Raw genomic sequence first — 19,500 nt, 5'->3', positions numbered from 1 at the left:
TTCGGGAGAAACTGTGTAACAAAATTTGGGGAGCAATTTTTCCTTTAACCCCTTGTGAAGATGAAAAATTTGGGGCTACAGTGACATTTTATTATAAAAAGAGTAATTTTTCATTTTCACATCTCAACGGTAAAAAAATCTGTGAAACACCTGTAGGGTCAAAGGGCTCACTATACCCCTTGATAAATTCCTTGAGGGGTCTAGTTTCCAAAATGGGATGACATTTTGGGGGTTTCCACTGTTTTGGCACCTTGGGGGCTCTGCAAACGGGACATGGCGCCTGAAAAGTATTCTAGCAAAATCTGGCCTACAAAATCCAATTAGCGCTCCATCCGCTCTGAGAGCGACCGTGTGCCCGTACATTAGGGTACCAGCACATATGGGGTATTATCATGTTCGGGAGAAATTGTGTAACAAAATGTGGGGTGCAGTTTCTCCTTTAACCCTTAGTAAATGTGTAAATTCTAGGGCTAAATGAATATATTAGTGACAGAAATTGAAAAATGTAAATTTGACCTCCATTTTGTTTTAATTGCTGTGAAATGCTGAAAGGGTTAAGAAACTTTCTAACTGCTGTTTTGTATTCTTTCAGGAGTGTAGTTTTTAGAATGGGGTGACTTTCGGGGGTTTTATTAGAGAGGCCTTTCAAGTTCCCTTCAGAACTGAACTGGTCCCTTGAAAAATGTGTTTTGGAAATTTTCTTGAAAATTTGGAAAATTACTGTTTGACTTGTAAGCCTTATAATATCTGAAAAAAATGAAAGGGTGATTAAAATTTGATTGCTACATAAATCAGAGACATGGTTAATTATATTTATGAAAAAATTTGGGTAGTATGGATTTCTATTTGAAAGGCTTGCAATTTCAAAGTTTGAAAACTGCATTTTTTTCAAAATTTTCACCAAATTTCCTATTTTTTCATAATTAAAGACAAAACATATCGACTAAAATTTACTACTGACATGAAGTACAATGTGTTACGAAAAAACAATCTCAGAATCACTTGTGTAAGTTAAGTAGCAAAAAAGTCAATGGTACCGCACACTCAAAAATTATATGTGGTGCTAGCGAAAAAAGGTCCTTCAACCCAAATATACTAGTGAAAATAGATTTTGCTGCACACACTGTTTTGTGATCAAAGGAATATAGAGATTTATTTTACAATATAGTTAACGCCTTTTGACACAATGCAAAATATTGGCATAGAAAGACAGGCTAGATCAATTGGATATGACGTTTCGGTCCTTAGACCTTCATCAGATGCGATCTAGGAGCAATAAACACAGGTATATATCAATGACATGTCAGATATGGTCAAATATAGCGTCATAGTACAAGCAGAGTACATAAACATAAATTTGCCAAGAAGTAACAACAGAGAACTATATAACAAAAGACAAAGAAAAATAAAAGAATATTCTCTCAAAGTTATTGCCATTTAAAGTGACACATGTCAGTTTTGAAAAAAGAGGCCTGGTCCTCAAGTCACTTTTGAGCTGTGTCTCTATAGGGTTAAAAAAAAATTTACTCTCCTTCCATGGCATGGCTCTCTGTTCTTATGTGCTTCTACCTGACTTCAGCGACCACTGATTAGGTCTCTGGTCACATCAGCGTCATTACGCCTCATGGTTCAGACAGCGGTCTCTGAGTCCAGGAAAGGTTCGTAACATTATTTTTTATGTTTGACCACCTCTCCTGGGCCTCCGATCGTTATACTCTGGGGTCTGAAGAAACACTAAAATACAATAAGTTTCATTTTTGAATGTGTTTGATCAGAAAGAAACCGCTCAGCGAGTTCGCCCTAGTGCTGCCCCCTCAGGGACTCTGGCTGCTGTGCCAAGGAAATATGCCTTGCATGGTATTCTTGGCATGTAGGAATGCCAACCCCTGTGCTAGGACTTAGACTAAAGCAAAGGGCACTGGTTTTAGGATCTGGCGTTAGAATATGTTGTCCTTGGCGTTGAGTTTTTCCAAGTTATAAAAACATAAGGCTCAATTGATCCAAAATGGAAAAAAGTGAACTACAATGACCTGTTTGATTCCACTTCACACTCTTCGCTGGCCATTCAGATGCCAAGTATGATGTTCCTATGTCCTAGTTGGGCACATAAATGGAGGTTATTGCAGGTAGACATCCCTTAAATGGTCTGAAGGTTCTCAGGGCTGGAGATAAACAAGCAAGCTGAAAAGTGTGATCATGGCATATACATACAATACAGACCAAAAGTTTGGACACACCTTCTCATTCAAAGAGTTTTCTGTATAGAACACGAGGAATGGACATTAGACCAGTGGAAATCTGTGCTTTGATCTGATGAGTCCAAATTTGAGATCTTTGGTTCCAACCACCGTGTCTTTGTGCGACGCAGAAAAGGTGAACGGAGGGACTCTACATGCTTGGTTCCCACCGTGAAGCATGGAGGAGGAGGTGTGATGGTGTGGAGGTGCTTTGCTGGTGACATTGTAGGGGATTTATTCAAAATTGAAGGCATACTGAACCAGCATGGCTACCACAGCATCTTGCAGTGGCATGCTATTCCGGCATGCCTTCAAGTGTGAATCTACAATTTTCATAGTCATGAAAATACAGAAAACTCTTTGAATGAGAAGGTGTATCCAAACTTTTGGTCTGTACTGTATATATCTGGATTTTATGACAGTACCCTATTAAAGAACGCTACAGTCAGACTCTCTGGAGCCTGAAGTGACTAATAATGGGGAGCAATAGATGGTATTAATGTAGCAAAAGTAGTAAAGAATCTGCTCAACACTGCATTGCAAGCAAGTTTCTAGTGCAATTGTATAAAGAGAAATATCTTTGTACCGTGTTAGCCAGTGGATATGAAATCTAAAATAATTTTTTGTGAAGTCTTCAATAGTTGATATCTTTTTTTTTAATGGCTAAAGCTCGCAATGTCATCATTTTGAGTTAGCCATTAATAAAGGTATCAACTACTGAAGACTCCTCAAAAAACTTTTTATAGTGCAATTGTGTGAGTTGAAAGCAGCCATTTTAGAAAAAAAACTGTACAATTAAAGCAAAGTAAACTAGTTGTACTCTCTCTCTGGTCAAAACCCACCTGCCGCGACCATCGCGGTCGCGGCTTTCCCCTCAGTAGCTGGCTCAAATGAACGAGCCGACATAGGAGGGTGCTGCCGCTAGGCGAGAGCCGCGGTCTAGCGCGCCACTGCTTCCGCCTGAAGAAAGGACGTGTCGCTTCTTTTTTCCGCTAGCAGCAGCCCACCGCTAACGGAAAAAAGAAGCCCGGCGGTCTGCATAGACCACCATTGTAAAGGGGCAGATTTTGAAGCGAAATCCACTGTCAAAATCCGCCCCTTTGTTCACGTGTGAACGAACCCTTTAAAGAAGTTTTCCTGGCCAAAAAAAAATATTTTTAAAATACGCTAGTGGACATGTCCCCGGCGCTCCGGTGTCCTCCCACTGTGCATGGATTTTTCATACGTGCAATCTCCACAAGATAGGTCATGAATTTGGGATTCACGGGACTCTGATGCCTGCAACGCACACTGATCAGCCATTTTGGCAGCCTCCAGGTACCATAAGCTGCTGTAGTGCACAGGGATTCAGGTAATAGGAGTGGAGCTGCAATTCCCCAGGCCACTCCTATGCAGTAGACAAGGCTGCAGCACTGGTTTCATTTCTTGAATAGAGAGGCCTGCACATGCTCCCTGTCCATGACACCAACTTTTGGTGCCTGGAGGTGGTCAAAACAGCTGATTGGGGCAAGGTTCAGGTATAGGAACCTCAGATCACATACTGATGACCTATCCATGTGGTAATGCGACACATTCTCTTTAGAGGAGCTCTCTCACTGGGCAGAGTCATTTTTAACTAATCACATCCTTGCATAGCCTTTAGAAATGCTATTCCACACCTACCTTTAGTATGTAAATTGCCTCAGTGGTCTCTGAATAAGTCAGTTTTTATTCATATGCTAATGAGCTTCCAGCCAGCACAGGAAGTTCCCAGCAGCACTCATCCCTGCTATTATCTCCTATGTCTGTGTGCAAACAGGAAGCTATATATATATATATATATATATATATATATATCAAATCAATTCAAATCAAAAAAGCTTTATTGGCACGTCCGAATAGATACTTGGCATTGCCAAAGCTAGTAGAGTGTGTGTGTGTGTGTGTGTGTGTGGGGGGGGGGGTTGTATTCGGGTGGGTATGGGGTGGGGGGGGGTTGGCGTATAACAGTCCATGGAGTCTCGTCTTCTTCTTAGATATATATATATATATATATATATATATATATATAGATAGATAGATAGATAGATAGATAGATAGATAGATATGTGTATATCTGTTGATTGAGCCAATGTGCATCTTCGCTTTGACCACTAGGTGGTGTAATTGCGCTGTCTGTATTGTGAAAGCTGCTGCCCTGTTTCCAGTCTTCCTGACTTTGGCCCTTATATAATTCAGGAGGCCTGTTACAGGAACTGCTTGGTAAAAATCAGATCATTCTGACCTGGGAGATGTTTGTAGCTTCTTTGAACAATAACGTTCTGTATTCTGTCTGCTATAATGTTAATTTTCACCTCCTGCATTTGGGAGTTGTCTTCAGTGGGGGCCCAGTTCTAGAAATGAGAAGGAGCTCGGCCCTATTGCCAGCTGATGAAATCATCGAGTGTGTGGCTCTGGCAAGGCAAACGTTCTCCGGGAATGCTCCTCAGACTTACCAATGACGTGATACACTAGGAAAATCAATAAACATTTATTTCAAGGCTTTGTGTAAAGATTCTCAAACTTGTCCAAGGGTTGATTTCAAATACAAAGTGACCCCCTGGACTTGCTGAGTGTTTAGGTTTTGTCTGTATCTATTAGCTACCCTTTTATATCTACCACTATATAGCTTAACCCGGGAAGGAACAGTGAGGCCTCATGTATCAAGATGGTATAATATAGAAGCAATGGCTCTGGGGCTCCTTAGGAGCTGTGTTTTGTTTTTCGCATTTTTTTAAAATATAGTTTTAGGCAAAAACATATATATTAATATAATAGGATTTTAAGGAACAAGCAGCACATTCCCTGTTATAGTTTATGGGGTCTGTGCAGGTAACTGTTTTTTTTTTAAGCGGATTAGGTTTCTGTTTGTGGAGTCCCCAAGTGGACCCCATGAACAGAAACCTGAATACAGGTGTGAACCTAGCGTAATATTTTATTATTTTTAAATGTTTCTCCTTCTCCAGCCTCCGCCAGGGTTTCAGAAATTGGTGGACAACCTCTTTAAAAAGAAAACTGTTATAACTGCTCTTCATTTATTCATCCTACCTGCCAAAAAATAGAATAAAAATCAGTCAAAAGCCATCTGTACCCCAAAACCGTACAAATGAAAATGTCAACTTATCCTGAAAAGCAAGCCTTCACATCTCTGATGGCTTTCAGAACATGGTGACACAAAACCAGATTTATTTTTTCATATTTATACAGGTTTTGTGCAACAGCAGAAAAACATTACCTATATATATTTGGTGTTGCTGCAGTGCTGTGTAGTCTTTTTCATGCTACGAGGACTTGCCGTGGGCAAGATTAACACTATAAATGAGTACAGTAAAGACGTGGGGAGAGTATAAAGGACTTTCAATACGTTAGAAGGTGTGAGATGCAAGTTAACCATTTGTTTATTGAGTGAGAGATCAAACAGACCAAAAAGCAGCAACTTTAGTTGTGTACTTTCTCAACAGGGTAACAAAAGAAGTGGATTGTTCATCTAGAGAAGCCAAGGCATTTATCAAGCAGCAAGATAAAGAACAGGTAGAACAGAGTCCCGCACCTTCAAGAACTGTCACAGCAGCCAGCTCGGGGTAAGTTCTGCACCAGTTAACACAACATTTCCAATAAGAAGTTAAAGAACCCAAATTCGCCACTTGAAAGAGATTTCCTGCTTTGAAAGGGGGCTGGGTGCCTAATAAAAATTAAAAATGGTCTGAATTCAACACCATCACTGTCCTCAAGCCTCAAACCTTGTGATCTGTCCTCCTCTAATGTAAGGATCTAACGTATCAGTTGTATGCTCCATTGGATACAACTAGATACATAATTTACTTCTCATGTCTGTAGCACGTTAAGCTTGAAGGTGGGATTGGCTTTGATCATTATCTCTTGATTTACTTTCTAGTTTTTCTTAATGCACTTCCATTGTAATTCTGATCTCATTGTGTGCTGAATGTGTTCACCTTATTTAAAGGGAACCTGTCATCATTTTCACCACTAAATATCTATAAATTTGCAGCATTGATCCAGAAGAAAGATGTGTCTTTAGTTTGTTCTTGAAGCTGTAGAAATGTAGGGAGGTGCGGCATTATGGAGAGCCTTGTAAATGAGGGTGATAAGTTTATATTGTATTCTATAAGCAGCCAATGTAGTGACTGGCACAGACCGGAGGCTGTAGTATCTAGACTAATAGATGAGCCTGGCTGCTGCATTCAGAATAGAATGCAGAATAGAATATATAATTTATAGTTAGAGGTTTCCCAGGCTAAAATATTGATCACCTATCCTGAAGATAGATCACTAATATTAGATCTGTGGAGGGGCTGATACTCAGCACCCCCACTGATCAGCTGTTCTCTGCAACTGATACACTGAAAATGGAGCAGGAAGCAGACAGTTCTGCTTTCTGTGTAGTAGCTGTACCAAGTCACTGCAGCTTAGCTCCCATTGAAATGATTAGGATATGATCTGCAGTATCAGTTCTGACCACTACACACAGAACGATTTGCTTCCTGATCTATTCTTTGTATATCACTTGCTGAAAACAGCTAACTGAAGGGGTTGCTGGGTGTTGGGATCCCGCCAGTCTGATATTGACAATCTATCCTTAGATTGATAGGTCACCAATATTTTAACCCAGAGAACACCTTTAATTGTAACCCTCAATCTTCTTTCATTTTAATTTTAAGATACAGTATTTGCCATTGCTACTTCTTTTGGTAGGGCAATCCATGGTTTTACTGCTGTAACTATCAACAACTTATTTGTATATACTGTAGATGTCCAATCAATCTTTTCCCACTTGATCACACTTGTACCCATGTCTGCCCGCCAGGTCTCTATCCTATTCCCCAGAGAAACTGCATAGGGGACGGCTTCTTGGCGGTCAGTTTTAAAACCCATTCATTTGAATGGGTTAAACCGCTGGTGTCCGTATGCAGTCTCTCCACAAGAAAACCGTTTGTTTTTTTGGCTGGACACAAAATCCTGCATGACCGAGTTTGTGTCTTGCCAAAAAAAAAAAAATGGTTTCCCCGTGGAGAGACTGCATACTGCTTTTAAAACCTATTCAAATGATGATTTTAAAACTGACCACCAGGAAGCCGTCACCTATGCAGTTTCTTTGGGGAATAGGACGGAGACCTGGTGGGCAGACACGGGCGCAGGTGTGAACACCCCCTTACACACACTCTTCCCTAAAATCTTATTTGTTTTTGCAGCTGCTGCTTGACACTCTTGAGTACTGCTCCAGAGCTTACTTGTAAATACGATACCCAAGTTCTCTTCTTCTGTAGTTCCCAGCGTTTTATTTAGCGTATATGCAGCAATATGATTACTATGGCCTAGGTGCATTATTATGTTGACTGCAGGGTAGGGGAAAAGCAGATAAGTAAACAGTGACTACACTCTAACATTGTGACACCTGCAGACAAAATCCAGCCCACAAGCAGCACCCAATGATCACATAATGATGCAGGTAAATGCTTCTGTTTACCTACACAGTTGACAATAGATCCAAAAATTATTGCAATTGAGTATCAAATTATTTACAAAATTGTCAACCAGTTCCAAATGGAATAATTGTTAAAATATAACTTTTAATGCCTGCCCATAAAACCATATGAACCAATGAAATATAAAACTGAAAGGCTTCAACTGGTTACAATATCCAAAGAACCAAACAATATGAGACACAGCGGCCTCCAGAATGAATGAAATGAAACCACGTCACTCACCAAATATAGAGGCCACGTGTACCTGGTCCACAGGTGTATGGTTCAATGATGCAGGGACAGTAAAAAAAACATTTGGGTAAAGTGATAGGAGAGAATAATTGTATGTAACTCATAATAGAGAATCTCAGTATTTGGTATCATACATGAACGCTATACCCTAGACCTGGCTCAAAATCACCACTGAAACCTGTCCCTGCAAATGTCACCTAACAGACACTCCACAGAGCGCCTGACAGTATAAAACCAAAACGAGGATGTATGCAAAAGGATGCCAACCCTTATTAACAAACAGTTGCCAACCTTGGTGTAGGGTATAGCGTTCATGTATGATACCAAATACTGAGATTCTCTATTATGAGCTACATACAATTATTCTCGCCTATCACTTTACCCAAATCTTTTTTACTGTCCCTGCATCATGGATCAGGTACACGTGGCCTCTACATTTGGTGAGTGATGTGGTTTTACTATCTGGAGGCCGCTGTGTCTCATATTGTTTGGTTCTTTGGATATTGTAACCTGTTGAAGCCTTTGATAGTTTTATATTCTATTGGTTCATGTAGTTTGATGGGCATGCATTAAAGAGGACCTTTCACCATTTTGCCCATAGGCAGTTCTATATACTGCCGGAAAGCTGACAGTGCGCTGAGTTCAGCGCACTGTCGGCTTTCCCGATGTGGGCCCAGTGTGAAGAGCTTACGGTCCCGGTACTGTAGCTCTTCTATGGTCAGAAGGGCGTTCTGACAGTTAGCCAGAGACTTCCTTCTTCACAGCACAGCCAATCGCGCTATACTGTGGAGCGGGGAGGAACGCCCCCTCCCTCTGCTCGCAGTACTCGTCCATAGACGAGCATTATCAGGGAGGGAGGGGGCGTTCCTCCCCGCTCCACAGTACAGCGCGATTGGCTGTGCTGTGAAAAAGGAAGTCTCTGACTGACTGTCAGAAACGCCCTTCTGACCATAGAAGAGCTACGGTACCGGACCGTAAGCTCTTCACACCGGGCACAGATCGGGAAAGCCGACAGTGTATTGAACTCAGCGCACTGTCAGCTTTCCGGCAGTATATAGAACTGCCTGTGGGCAAAATGGTGAAAGGTCCTCTTTAAAAGTTATATTTTAACATTAATTATTCCATTTGGAACTACCTACATAGTTGAGCAACCATTGCCTGCTGCATGTGGTGGTAGAATGCAGCTTTACCCTGCAGGGCACGTGGTTTGGCATATGTTCGTAATTTAAAAAAAAAAAAAATTCCAGACCAAAAATGTTTTTTTGGTTTGAGTGATTTCTGTGTTTCTCTGGGAGCTCCTGGCATGTTTTGCATTTGTTTACTTGGCATAGCTTCCTGGTGTCTTAGCTAATGCATCATGGCACTTGTAGGCTGACTTGCTCTATCTCTCTACCTCCCCCTCACTACTACCTCTTCCCAACTAACTCAGAAACTAAACTAACCTGCAATAGAAACCTCCCTTCAGTTTGGAAATGAAGAGTTTATTTTCCCATAGTTATATAGGCTGTAGAAGCTTTAGAGGGGCCCCACAGCCGAGATGAAAACTGAGTCTGTGGTTGTGCTTGAGGCCATCTCCCTTCTAACCATCCGGGACTGGAGTTCTTGATTTTTCTGCCCCATTTACATGACCAGTCACTTTTCCACTTCCTTATTTGCTAGAACTGGACACATATGTGAACACCACTGTATAGGCCCTTACCACCCTTTAAAATGTTGACTGAACCAACTGGGGATGTGTCTGTTCTCTCCCATGGATACACGGTACCTGCCTGCTATGTATGACTTTATCTTTTGCCATGTCATCATGTGAATAAATAGTTAAGTTGTTTACATGTGCTCAATGGCAGAACTGATTAAAGTGCACGCTTTAAAGGAAAACCACATGGTTTCCAATAACAGCGCATTACAGCCTGAGGTTGATTTAATGAAGTGCTTTGCAGCCACCATTAATCTTTAAGGATGCCCAAGCCTGTTATTAAGTGATATAATGAATAATCCATTCTCTGATGAGCTTTACACCCAGACTTGTCCAGTACTTGTCTCTCGCCAGCCCCTCTGAAACAAATCGACTGCCAGTCTTGACGCCTCATCTTCATAATACTTTCCATTGGGCTGAGGTTGTTTTATGAGGCTGATTACAATGAGATCACAGGTCAATAGGGATGTGCTGTCAGGAGAGCAAATGCTGAAGAAAAAAAAAGTAATGTTCTGAGTTACTGCAGAAGTGCACACGTGGTTGTGTTGTAGATTTGTACTTTTTCCCATTGAGGGCTGTTGGAAAATCCTGCTCTGCGTGAACACAAGGGATAAACCTCACTGCAGATGAAGAGATGGGGCACCTTTTAGGCTTAGTCCCCATTGATTTATGTGTCACTGTTGTGTAATTGTATATATTTTACATCAAGCAGTTTGCATGTAGTCAGCCCTTTTCCTGTCTTGCCATAGATATTAAATTGCTTTAATTTATTACTTTTGCATTAAATTAAAAGGGAAATACTCAGCTTTTCACCTTCCTATAACTTCAGTGGACCACCACCAGTCTTTATAAAGCAGTTCCTGCATACCCTGTAAAGATGCAGCTCCATTCAGCGTTTTGGGGGTTAGGGTAGCTTATGGGCTTCTTAGCGTCTCTTCAACACCTGTGCTGAAACTTTAAAAAGGTTTTCGGGCAGCAGTCATTTACCATGATAGCTGGGGGGCCCATCACAGTCTCCTAGGCCTGACATCACAAGCAAGGTGTAACAAAACTGTATATTGTAGAATAGACAATATACTGCATTACAGAAGAATTTTAGTGTATTGTGTGAGCAATCACACCCCCTAGGGGGACTAAAGATAAAAAGGGTAAGGAAGAAGTACCAAAGAAATGACAGAGTAAATACAATCGATATGCTGTACAATAAATACGGGAACCGGAAAAAAAGTAATTGTAGACAACCAAAACCGTGCTGCAGAGTCTATAACATAAGTATAATAAAGGAGAACAAATATATAGTCCAGAAGGAGGCCCAGGCCGGGGAGCCAAGATAAAGGCAGCAGGCCATCCAACCTGTAGTCTGTGAATGCATAAAAACACAGCAATACAAGAATGTAATTCATAGCAGTCAGGACCGTCCAGTCAGAGAGAGCCTCAGAAATATTATAGGGGTCCGAAATATAGGTGAGGGCTAACGACATCTCCTATCTAAGGAATACACAGACTAAGGGCTGTGCGAAATGACAGTACAGTGTATAAAGTCTGCGGTGAATGAAATCAGGGACCGAAGACTTTTTGGAATTTTGTAGGGCAGCCCCTACCTTTTATTTACCAGTTGATTATATAGAAAAACAGAGTTGACTAGCTTTCTCCACATTGACAGGGAGGGGGGGGGGAGGGCAGGGAGCAATCCACTGTAGAGCAATGGCTTTTCTAGCCAAATATAAGGATTCCCACAGTAGGATACAAAACTGGTGGGACTATATTTCCTCATCTAAGATAACAAAAAAAAGCAAATTTCACGGGTGAGTGGAACAGGGCCACCTAGGACATTTGATATAAGGTCCGCAACCTCCACCATCTTAAGTTATATGGCAATCTCAGATCATACACAGGATGTCAGAATACACAGCAGAACAGCGCAGGCACCTAGGGTGCTGCATACGTCCTATCTTATGTAAACGTACAGGAGTAACTTCGCTGCTGCTGTACACGACTGCATGCTTTATAATATACAAACATTTAGGGAGTACCACATCTTGATAAGATAATCCAACCAGTCACCGATACAGGCAGGGCCCCCCAGATTTGGAACTTGTCATGGACATTTTAAACTGTATTGTAACCTGGATTTGGAGTGCAGCATCCATAGATCCCATAAATTATAATAAGTACTCGGGCTTTACTCAGCTGTTTGTTTGCTTTCTTAGAGTTAGTTGTGGCAGAATTGTATTTAAAGAAAACCTGTATGGGGAAGACTCTCCTTATTGTACACTGCACTTCTCTAAAATAAATGTAAAATATGCTGCAGCCATAATGGGGCTATTAGCAGCAGAAAAGCTGATAGAATACCACGTGTGCCACATATGTAGGTTTATACAGTCATACAACAGATTGCCTAGCAAGGCCTTGCAGATATTTCGACTTTTGATGAAAAAATCAGTTACTCTTTAAACTTGCTGTGTGACATACTGTATGTGTCACTGTCTAGCTGATGAAGGCGCTCTATTCCCAAATACAAATTGTTGCTTGGGACTAACTAAGATGATGATATCTGAATTGCACCCTCTACAACCAATGCATTCAAGACATCTGTCATGTAAGGGATTTTTTTCAATTTTTTTTTTTTTTTTTTTTTTTTTGAGATTTCTCAAGTCCGGCATAGATATTCCCAGTGCTGGCTAAAAATGCACTAAAGGATAATAACATCTGGTGTGAACATCGGCAATATCAACTTATGAATGCTTCTGCTATCTCATAATTGAAATCTGTCATGTGCCAGCTTTCCTAGAGAAAAGGAATTATCTTTCAAAGGTTCATGAGATAAAATCGCGCTGAATGAAATGAAATTGCATGTTCCAACATGACCCTGGATTGAACCAAGCGCTGTGAGTACAGTTGAATGCCCTCTTGGCAGGAGGGAAGATTCGGGTCTCCATCACAGCTCATCAGAGCAGTCTCGCAGCATCTCCGTCAGCCCGGGGCCTTTCCACTTCTGTACATGCAATAAACAACATCATGTCACCAGCAATCTGTCAGTCTGCAGCTTAGTCTGTAACCTTTAGGAAACCTTGGTGTTTCCAGGCATGCAGATTCTGCGTTTAACAATGTTTCTTCTGGCAAGACAACAGCCAGTCATTGACCTATTCCAGTGTAGATGACGTTTTTTATTTCTGGGGAGGATAAAGTTAATGTAGTTAAGACATGCCCATGTATCCAGTGCCACTGATGCTGACCCACATAGACTTGCATCAGAGCTCATAACCCTCACAAGAATAGGAATATGTAACTATATAAAAGATTTTATATTCCTACCAAACAAGCTGCATTTCTTGTATATCAGTATCTGCTGTATGAGCACCCCCTTGTGGTGACTGAGAAGCTAGGGAATCCCAAACATAGTATATATCTTAGAGATGACCACCCAAAATTGCATGTGCTCTTCCAAGAGGGGTGGTCTGAAAGATGATTAATATGGAAAATTTAAAATCTGTCACAAAAATGTCTGGGTAAGAGAGTGGTCATCTCAAACAGGAAGTCTTTTGGAGACTGGTTTCATTGTATTTAAGGTGGAGTTCTGTTGCAGAACAGCAGTTACCGGACACCTTTTCTCTCTGCTAGGAATGAGGAGTGTACCCCAAACCCTGAACAACAGCCTCTCCCCTTTGTCCCTCTACCATCACATTTTTCCTGTAGGCACTGTGTATCCTGATAAGAAGATTCACCAAATGCAGATGTGTCCATCATATTGCCAGATGCCAGGGAAATGGTTAATGACTCCATTTGTGCTATACTCATGCTTGGCATTCTGCATAGTGATCTTCCGCTTTTGTACACTGAAGTTAGGAAAGGTAACCACACGGTACAGAGACTGTGAGATCATTGACCCTATTGTGAAAAACACATGTCACACACACTAGGTTCACAACTGTGTTCAGGTTTCCGTTCGTGGTGTCTGCTTGAAACCTAATCCGCTTAAAATAGTGGAAAACCGTGAACCCCATAGACTATAATTTGGTCTGTTGGGTTTCTGCCTGAAAAATACAGAGAGAAAAGTCCTGCTTGTTTGACTTTTCTTTCTATATTTTTAGGGTAAGTTCACACTGAGTTTTTTGGTCAGGGTTTTGAGGCCGTATCCGCCTCAAAACCCTGACCAAAAAGACGGCTCCCATTGAAATCAATGGGAGCCGCTCAGGTCTTTTTTCCGGCAGCCGGAAAGAAAAAAGAAGCGAAATCCTCATTCTTCAGGCCAAGTCACCTCGCGATTCGGCCTGAAGACACACCCTCCTCTGGACTAGGCCCATTCATTGGTTCTGTGCTGTGCACCGGCTTTCAGTCACGGCCACCCGTTTTTTTGGATCGGATTTCCGATGTGAACCCCATGTGAACTGTGGCCACGTGTAAGCGGACATTTTTTTTGTGGCCGCAGACATGCGCAGTCGGCTCTGTCCGAGGCCTACAAGTTTGACCGCCTGCGCCGGAAGAAGACACATGAAGAGGACATTCCTGAAGAAGATGTAGGCGGCGCTGAAGAGTTTTTTGCAGCACTGAGGACGCCTCCAGTGCTGTTTGAGCGTTGGGGACCGCCCCCAGTGCTGCAAGAGAACTTGTTTGCATACCGACAAAAAACGGGATTTCTACGGAACGGCGGCGCAGAGAAGACATCTGAAGGTAGGAGAAGAATAGCCTTTCTTAAGGCTATTCCTACGTGTCAACCAGAAAAAACTGTGTTTTAATGATAGGATCCCTTTAATATCGCTTTAAAACTTTGCAGTTACATGGTATAACTTCATAAAAGCATTATTATAGTATTAAAAAGTATTAAAAAAAATAAAACTAGTCCAGTAACCTCTTGATGTTCTTGTATCGAAGCACAAACCTCTATTTGTTACCATATATTTCGTCAGGTCCCTGAAATATTGTGGTTGTGTAGTGTTTTTTTTTTTCTTTTTTTTTCTTTTCTTTTTTTGCCTCAGTTGTTTTCCTTCATCTAAAATGGCATTAAGTATGCGCCAGTGGCATTCAGCCACAGCAATAAAAATGTTATTTTCAAGCGTAGATCAAGGGCAAGTACAATTCAGGGATATTATGGAGGGCAGTGCAGTGTTGCATTGCAGGGAGAAAGTTCTCATTATCATTCATTGCATTTTGCTAAGCTTGCCTGAAATGACACCACATCAGCAGAGGTGAAAGCAGATGAGTTGCACAAGAGAGCGTGAAGTTTAGAAGCTTTGCTTCTGTTGCTTGTCTGCTTTATGGAAACATTTTCAGGTTTTAATATTCAATGGCTTCCAGAATCAATGGAAAATAGTCTGAGTAATCCAGTAGTGTGGAGTGTTCATAGAAATTGTAACCGAATGTGGAATTTCACATAAAACTGTATTGTATACCAACATAAATATTAAATTATTACATTTAATATTAAAATAAAATAAATATTTGCATAATATGTATATGCTCAACAAAATTTCATGATAAAAGCTGTGCACAGAGTGGAGCTGTTTTCAGCATAAAAATCAAGAGACTGTTACCAAGTGCCACAACCCTTTTGTTCTAGGCATTAATTGGGGGTCCCAAAGGTCGGGACCCCCGCTGATCAGGCATTAAAGTGAAGCCTTCAGCTATAACTGGTTTTCATTATTCATTTAGTATGAGAAGCTTTCTGCTCCATTAAAAGGCCCATCTTCAGTAAAATGTATGCAAATCAATTTTCCATGTTGGAAATAGGATAGCTCTGCCTGTGGCGCCACCTGTCGAAAGATTTTTCATTATGCCCTGTGCTTACTGTGTAAGTGGCCATTTTTCTTGTGGCCGTGGGTATGTGCAGTCGGCTCTGCCCGAGGCCTACAAGTTTGACCGCCTGCCCCGGAAGAAGACGCATGAAGAGGATGTTCCTGAAGAAGATGGAGGCGACGCTGGAGAGTTCTCTCGTAGCATTGGGGATGCCCCCAGTGCTGCGAGAGATGTTATTTGCATATCGACTAAAAACGGGATTTCTACAGAACGGCGTGGTGGAGAAGACATCTAACGGTAGGAGAAGAATAGCCTTTCTTAAGGCTATTCCTACGTGTCAACCAGAAAAAAGTGTTTTGGTAGAATGGTAGAATCCCTTAAAATATCCAGTTCTATTGGCATTGATAAGTGCACACTCCCATTCTTGCTAGAGGAGTCTTTCCTGTTCTTGAAAGCTTTTCATTGAATTATGGAAAGTGACTATAGGAGTTTGGTGCAGTAGAAATAGTGTGAAGGAGTCGATATTGACCAAGCTTTCCTTATACAAACCAGGGCTAAGTCTGTAGGTCAAACCGCCAAAGACTCAGACTCAATCATAAATGGCGATAATCATTGTTAAAAACATTAAAGCTATTCTAATTCATTAAAAAAAATAGTTTGCCTTCCTAGTAAGGTAAATATGCAGCAATATGTATAAGCAGCATTGGAACATAGCGGAGCCACATGCAGATGAATCCCCATCAATGATCGGCCAGTTATGCAGGTGGTTTACCTGTATACAGTAGTTGTGCAGTCATTGGCATCCACATGCTGATGTCACTTCCTTAGCTTCTTACAGCCTAAGGATCTGAGCGTGTGTTAGAATGATCAGATTTTGATGACTAGACAACTGGATCAGAACAAAATGTTGGGGCTTATGGGTTGTCCCCAGACTGCAGTGTATCTAGTGTACCATCTAAGGAAGCGCAACACGTGAAAGGGTCAGGAGCTTTCAACGGTCATTGATGTGCAATACATAGAAAAGACCAGCTGTTATTGAGGACCAAGTACACATAATGGCAATCTTACTACCTATTGGCATTGGCCTTATTCGGTAGAATAACTTGTTGGGAGAAGGGTATAAGAACACATCAAAGCATTGGCTCGGATCCAAAATTCCACGTTTTGCACTTTTTGGTTGGATTTGATGAATAAAGAATCAAAGGCAAATAGCCCAGGACACTTACAGAGGTCTTGTGGATTCTCTTGATGGGTCAAAGCAATTTTTGCAAACCCAGTTTTATTGTCATGGCTGATCAGTGTATATTATACACTATAGCATCAGGTTCTTCCATGGAAAGTATGGCAGTGATCTGCTTTGGCTTTTCTGTGCAAGGGGTGGAAATGTAATAGGAATTTGAGGTGAATTGCTCTTTCATTTCTCCTGTGTGAACATACCCGAAGTGTTTTCTATATACTCTAATTGACAAAAAAATGAAGTGTACATCTAGATGAGATCTTTGACTGCTAGACATGCCTGTATGTCACATTCTCAAACATTTTTCCCAGTTTACGGACTTTGAGATGAGGGCTTATCGCTGAACTGAGAAGCAGAGCGATCATTTCACAAGCTAGGCCATTCCTAAATAACTGTTAGGTGTTGACATGCAAACAGACTCCAGACAGGCCACCAAAAGAGAGACTCTCTTGATATGCATGTGCAGCTACCATAGTTTCCTTGTCCACCATTCTGATACATTTGTGAATGGCGTTAGCCTTTATCCATTCACGTTTGCTCTAGAGGATGATTACTGGGAATCCAACCACCGGAGCCTCTGGCCATCACATGGACAAGGGTCCTCATGTCCCTTGTGTGTTTGGAGTGGTAGTGTGCCTACAAGACCACAGCTCTTCACTTCTATAAGATTGATTGAAATGGCAAGGGATAAGTGCTGTTAGTGAGGGAGACGCCTTTTAATGTAGTTCTATCTGAATTTTCATGATTTCAGTCATAAGCGCCTTTAGCTTTAATCTGAATGCGACCTCATTATCTCCATTCATTGTTCTTTGCTGTGTTGCCTACAGTGAATTGGGCATTGCATGATCTAAAGGGAAACCAGCCAAGCATATGAGCGACATGTGGATTATGAAGTCAGTACACTGTACATAAAAGAAAATGTCATTAATTTTAGGACCTGCAGTGATTGTTTAGCACATGGGTTTATGTAATGGTACAGATCACAAATCTTTAGTTAATATTGACGTACAAAACTGGATCAGAAACTCTTCTCTTTAGTCTGAGATTGTATGCAAGGAAACATATAAAGGTTTTCTCATACCAATAGATTCACATCATTTATCTGGGACCTACACATATCTTGAGAACTGGTCTGTCCTCTCGCCCCCTTCTTGCAGCTGTTGTTCCTGGAGTGGTGAATCTCTCAATTCATTCCAATGGGAGTTCTGGAAATAAGTAGGTGCATTTGGCTAATTTTGGTTTTCTACCCTAGAAGTGAATGGAGTTGTGCACATGCATGGCCATCTCTGCAGTCACAGTGGTGGGACCCTTTTCTGAAACACATTTTATTGCATATCCTGTGGTATTCCTTTTTCATTGACAGTGGATTGTTTGGTGCTAAGAGAAGTATTTCACAGTGACTCTGTCTCATTACAGTGTGAAAAGACCTGTCGGGATGAGCAGCATACTTGGAAAATTAGGCAACAAAAAGCAGAAGTTGAGCACATTGGAGAAATCCAAGCTGGACTGGGAGTCATTTAAAGAGAAAGAGGGGATTGGCGAGGAGCTGGCTATCCACAACAGGGGCAAAGATGGGTAAGAACAAATTCCAAAGTATCTTTAAAGTAAATGGCCATAGATTATGCCGCGCCAAGTGTGCCACTTGACATTTTACTGTACTTTGCAGTATTGCTGTCTTTAGCTTACCATCAGTGGTGTAACTAGGAATGGCGGGGCCCCCGTGGTGAACTTTTGACATGCCCCCCCCCCCTTCCTGACCGACTCCGAAGACCTTGACCGACCGTGTCCCCCCCCCCCCCCCGCCACATTCCTGCGCACTCTATTATGTCCCTCAGTGGCCCCTGCACATGGGATTATACCCCATTGTGGCCCCTGCACACACGGGATTATGCCCCATAATGAACACCCACAAGCAATTATTATACTCTGGGGTATTTTCAGACCCAGAGTATAATAATCAGAGACCGAGAGGAGATAGACATAAAAAAAAAGAAGTTACTTACCTGTCTCCAGCTCTGCTGCAGTCTTTGGTGGTGTTCGCCATCTTTAATAACGCACGGATGTCACATGACATTTCATGCTATCCCTCCATCTGCCTCCAGTTTCATGTCCTCCCTCCATCTGCCTCCAGTTTCATGTCCTCCCTCCATCTGCCCCCAGTTTCATGCACCCCTCATCTCTACCCCCAGTTTCATGTCCTCTCCTCCATCTGTGCCCCTAGGTTACTGTTGCACCTCAATTGCTCCACACCACACATACAGACACACACACACTCTCCATTCTGCATCTCACAACCCCCTCCCCTTCAGTACAATACAATACACAGAGCGCCCTCTGACTACTATTAGGCAGTCATTAGTAACAGCAAGTCTGAATACAAACAATGTGTAGAGTACTGATCCTTCTACTGACACTGACCTCCCCCTCCTCCTAATACACAGATATCAGGACACTGACCTCCCCCTCCTCCTAATACACAGATATCAGGACACTGACCTCCCCCTCCTCCTAATACACAGATATCAGGACACTGTCCTCTCCCCTCCTCCACACCACACATACATACTCACACACATACACAAACTTTCCATTCTGCATCTCACATTCCCCTCCCCTTCATTACCTAGCACCACATCTCTCCTTCTCTTCATCTCTTGCAAGACTGCACGGGCTATAAAGACACGCCCACCTAGTCATGTGACGGCTAACGTCACACAAGGTTCTTCATCTACAGGTCCTACAAGCTTTCCCCTGATCTTATCACAGTTACAACAGTTTGTCTGTGATAAGAGCGGGGGTAGCTGTCAACGGGCCTCTAATGTCCCAGGCCCTATGGCAGCTGCC

General features: G+C 41.8%; 1 protein-coding gene across 1 annotated transcript in view; it reads left to right on the top strand.

The window, feature by feature from the left end:
* CFDP1 (craniofacial development protein 1) overlaps positions 1 to 19,500 on the top strand; it is a 35,877-nt gene that overhangs the window by 10,395 nt on the left and 5,982 nt on the right. The window contains exons 5-6 of the mRNA XM_075281817.1: positions 5,717 to 5,836; positions 18,073 to 18,231. Coding sequence (XP_075137918.1) covers positions 5,717 to 5,836; positions 18,073 to 18,231 — 279 coding nt within the window. The remainder of the gene's footprint in view (positions 1 to 5,716; positions 5,837 to 18,072; positions 18,232 to 19,500) is intronic.

The sequence above is a fragment of the Leptodactylus fuscus genome, chromosome 7, assembly GCF_031893055.1.
Source record: "Leptodactylus fuscus isolate aLepFus1 chromosome 7, aLepFus1.hap2, whole genome shotgun sequence".
Classification (NCBI taxonomy): domain Eukaryota; kingdom Metazoa; phylum Chordata; class Amphibia; order Anura; family Leptodactylidae; genus Leptodactylus; species Leptodactylus fuscus.
The sequence above is the reverse complement of the archived record's forward strand: the minus strand, read 5'-3'. Positions and strand labels throughout refer to the sequence as shown.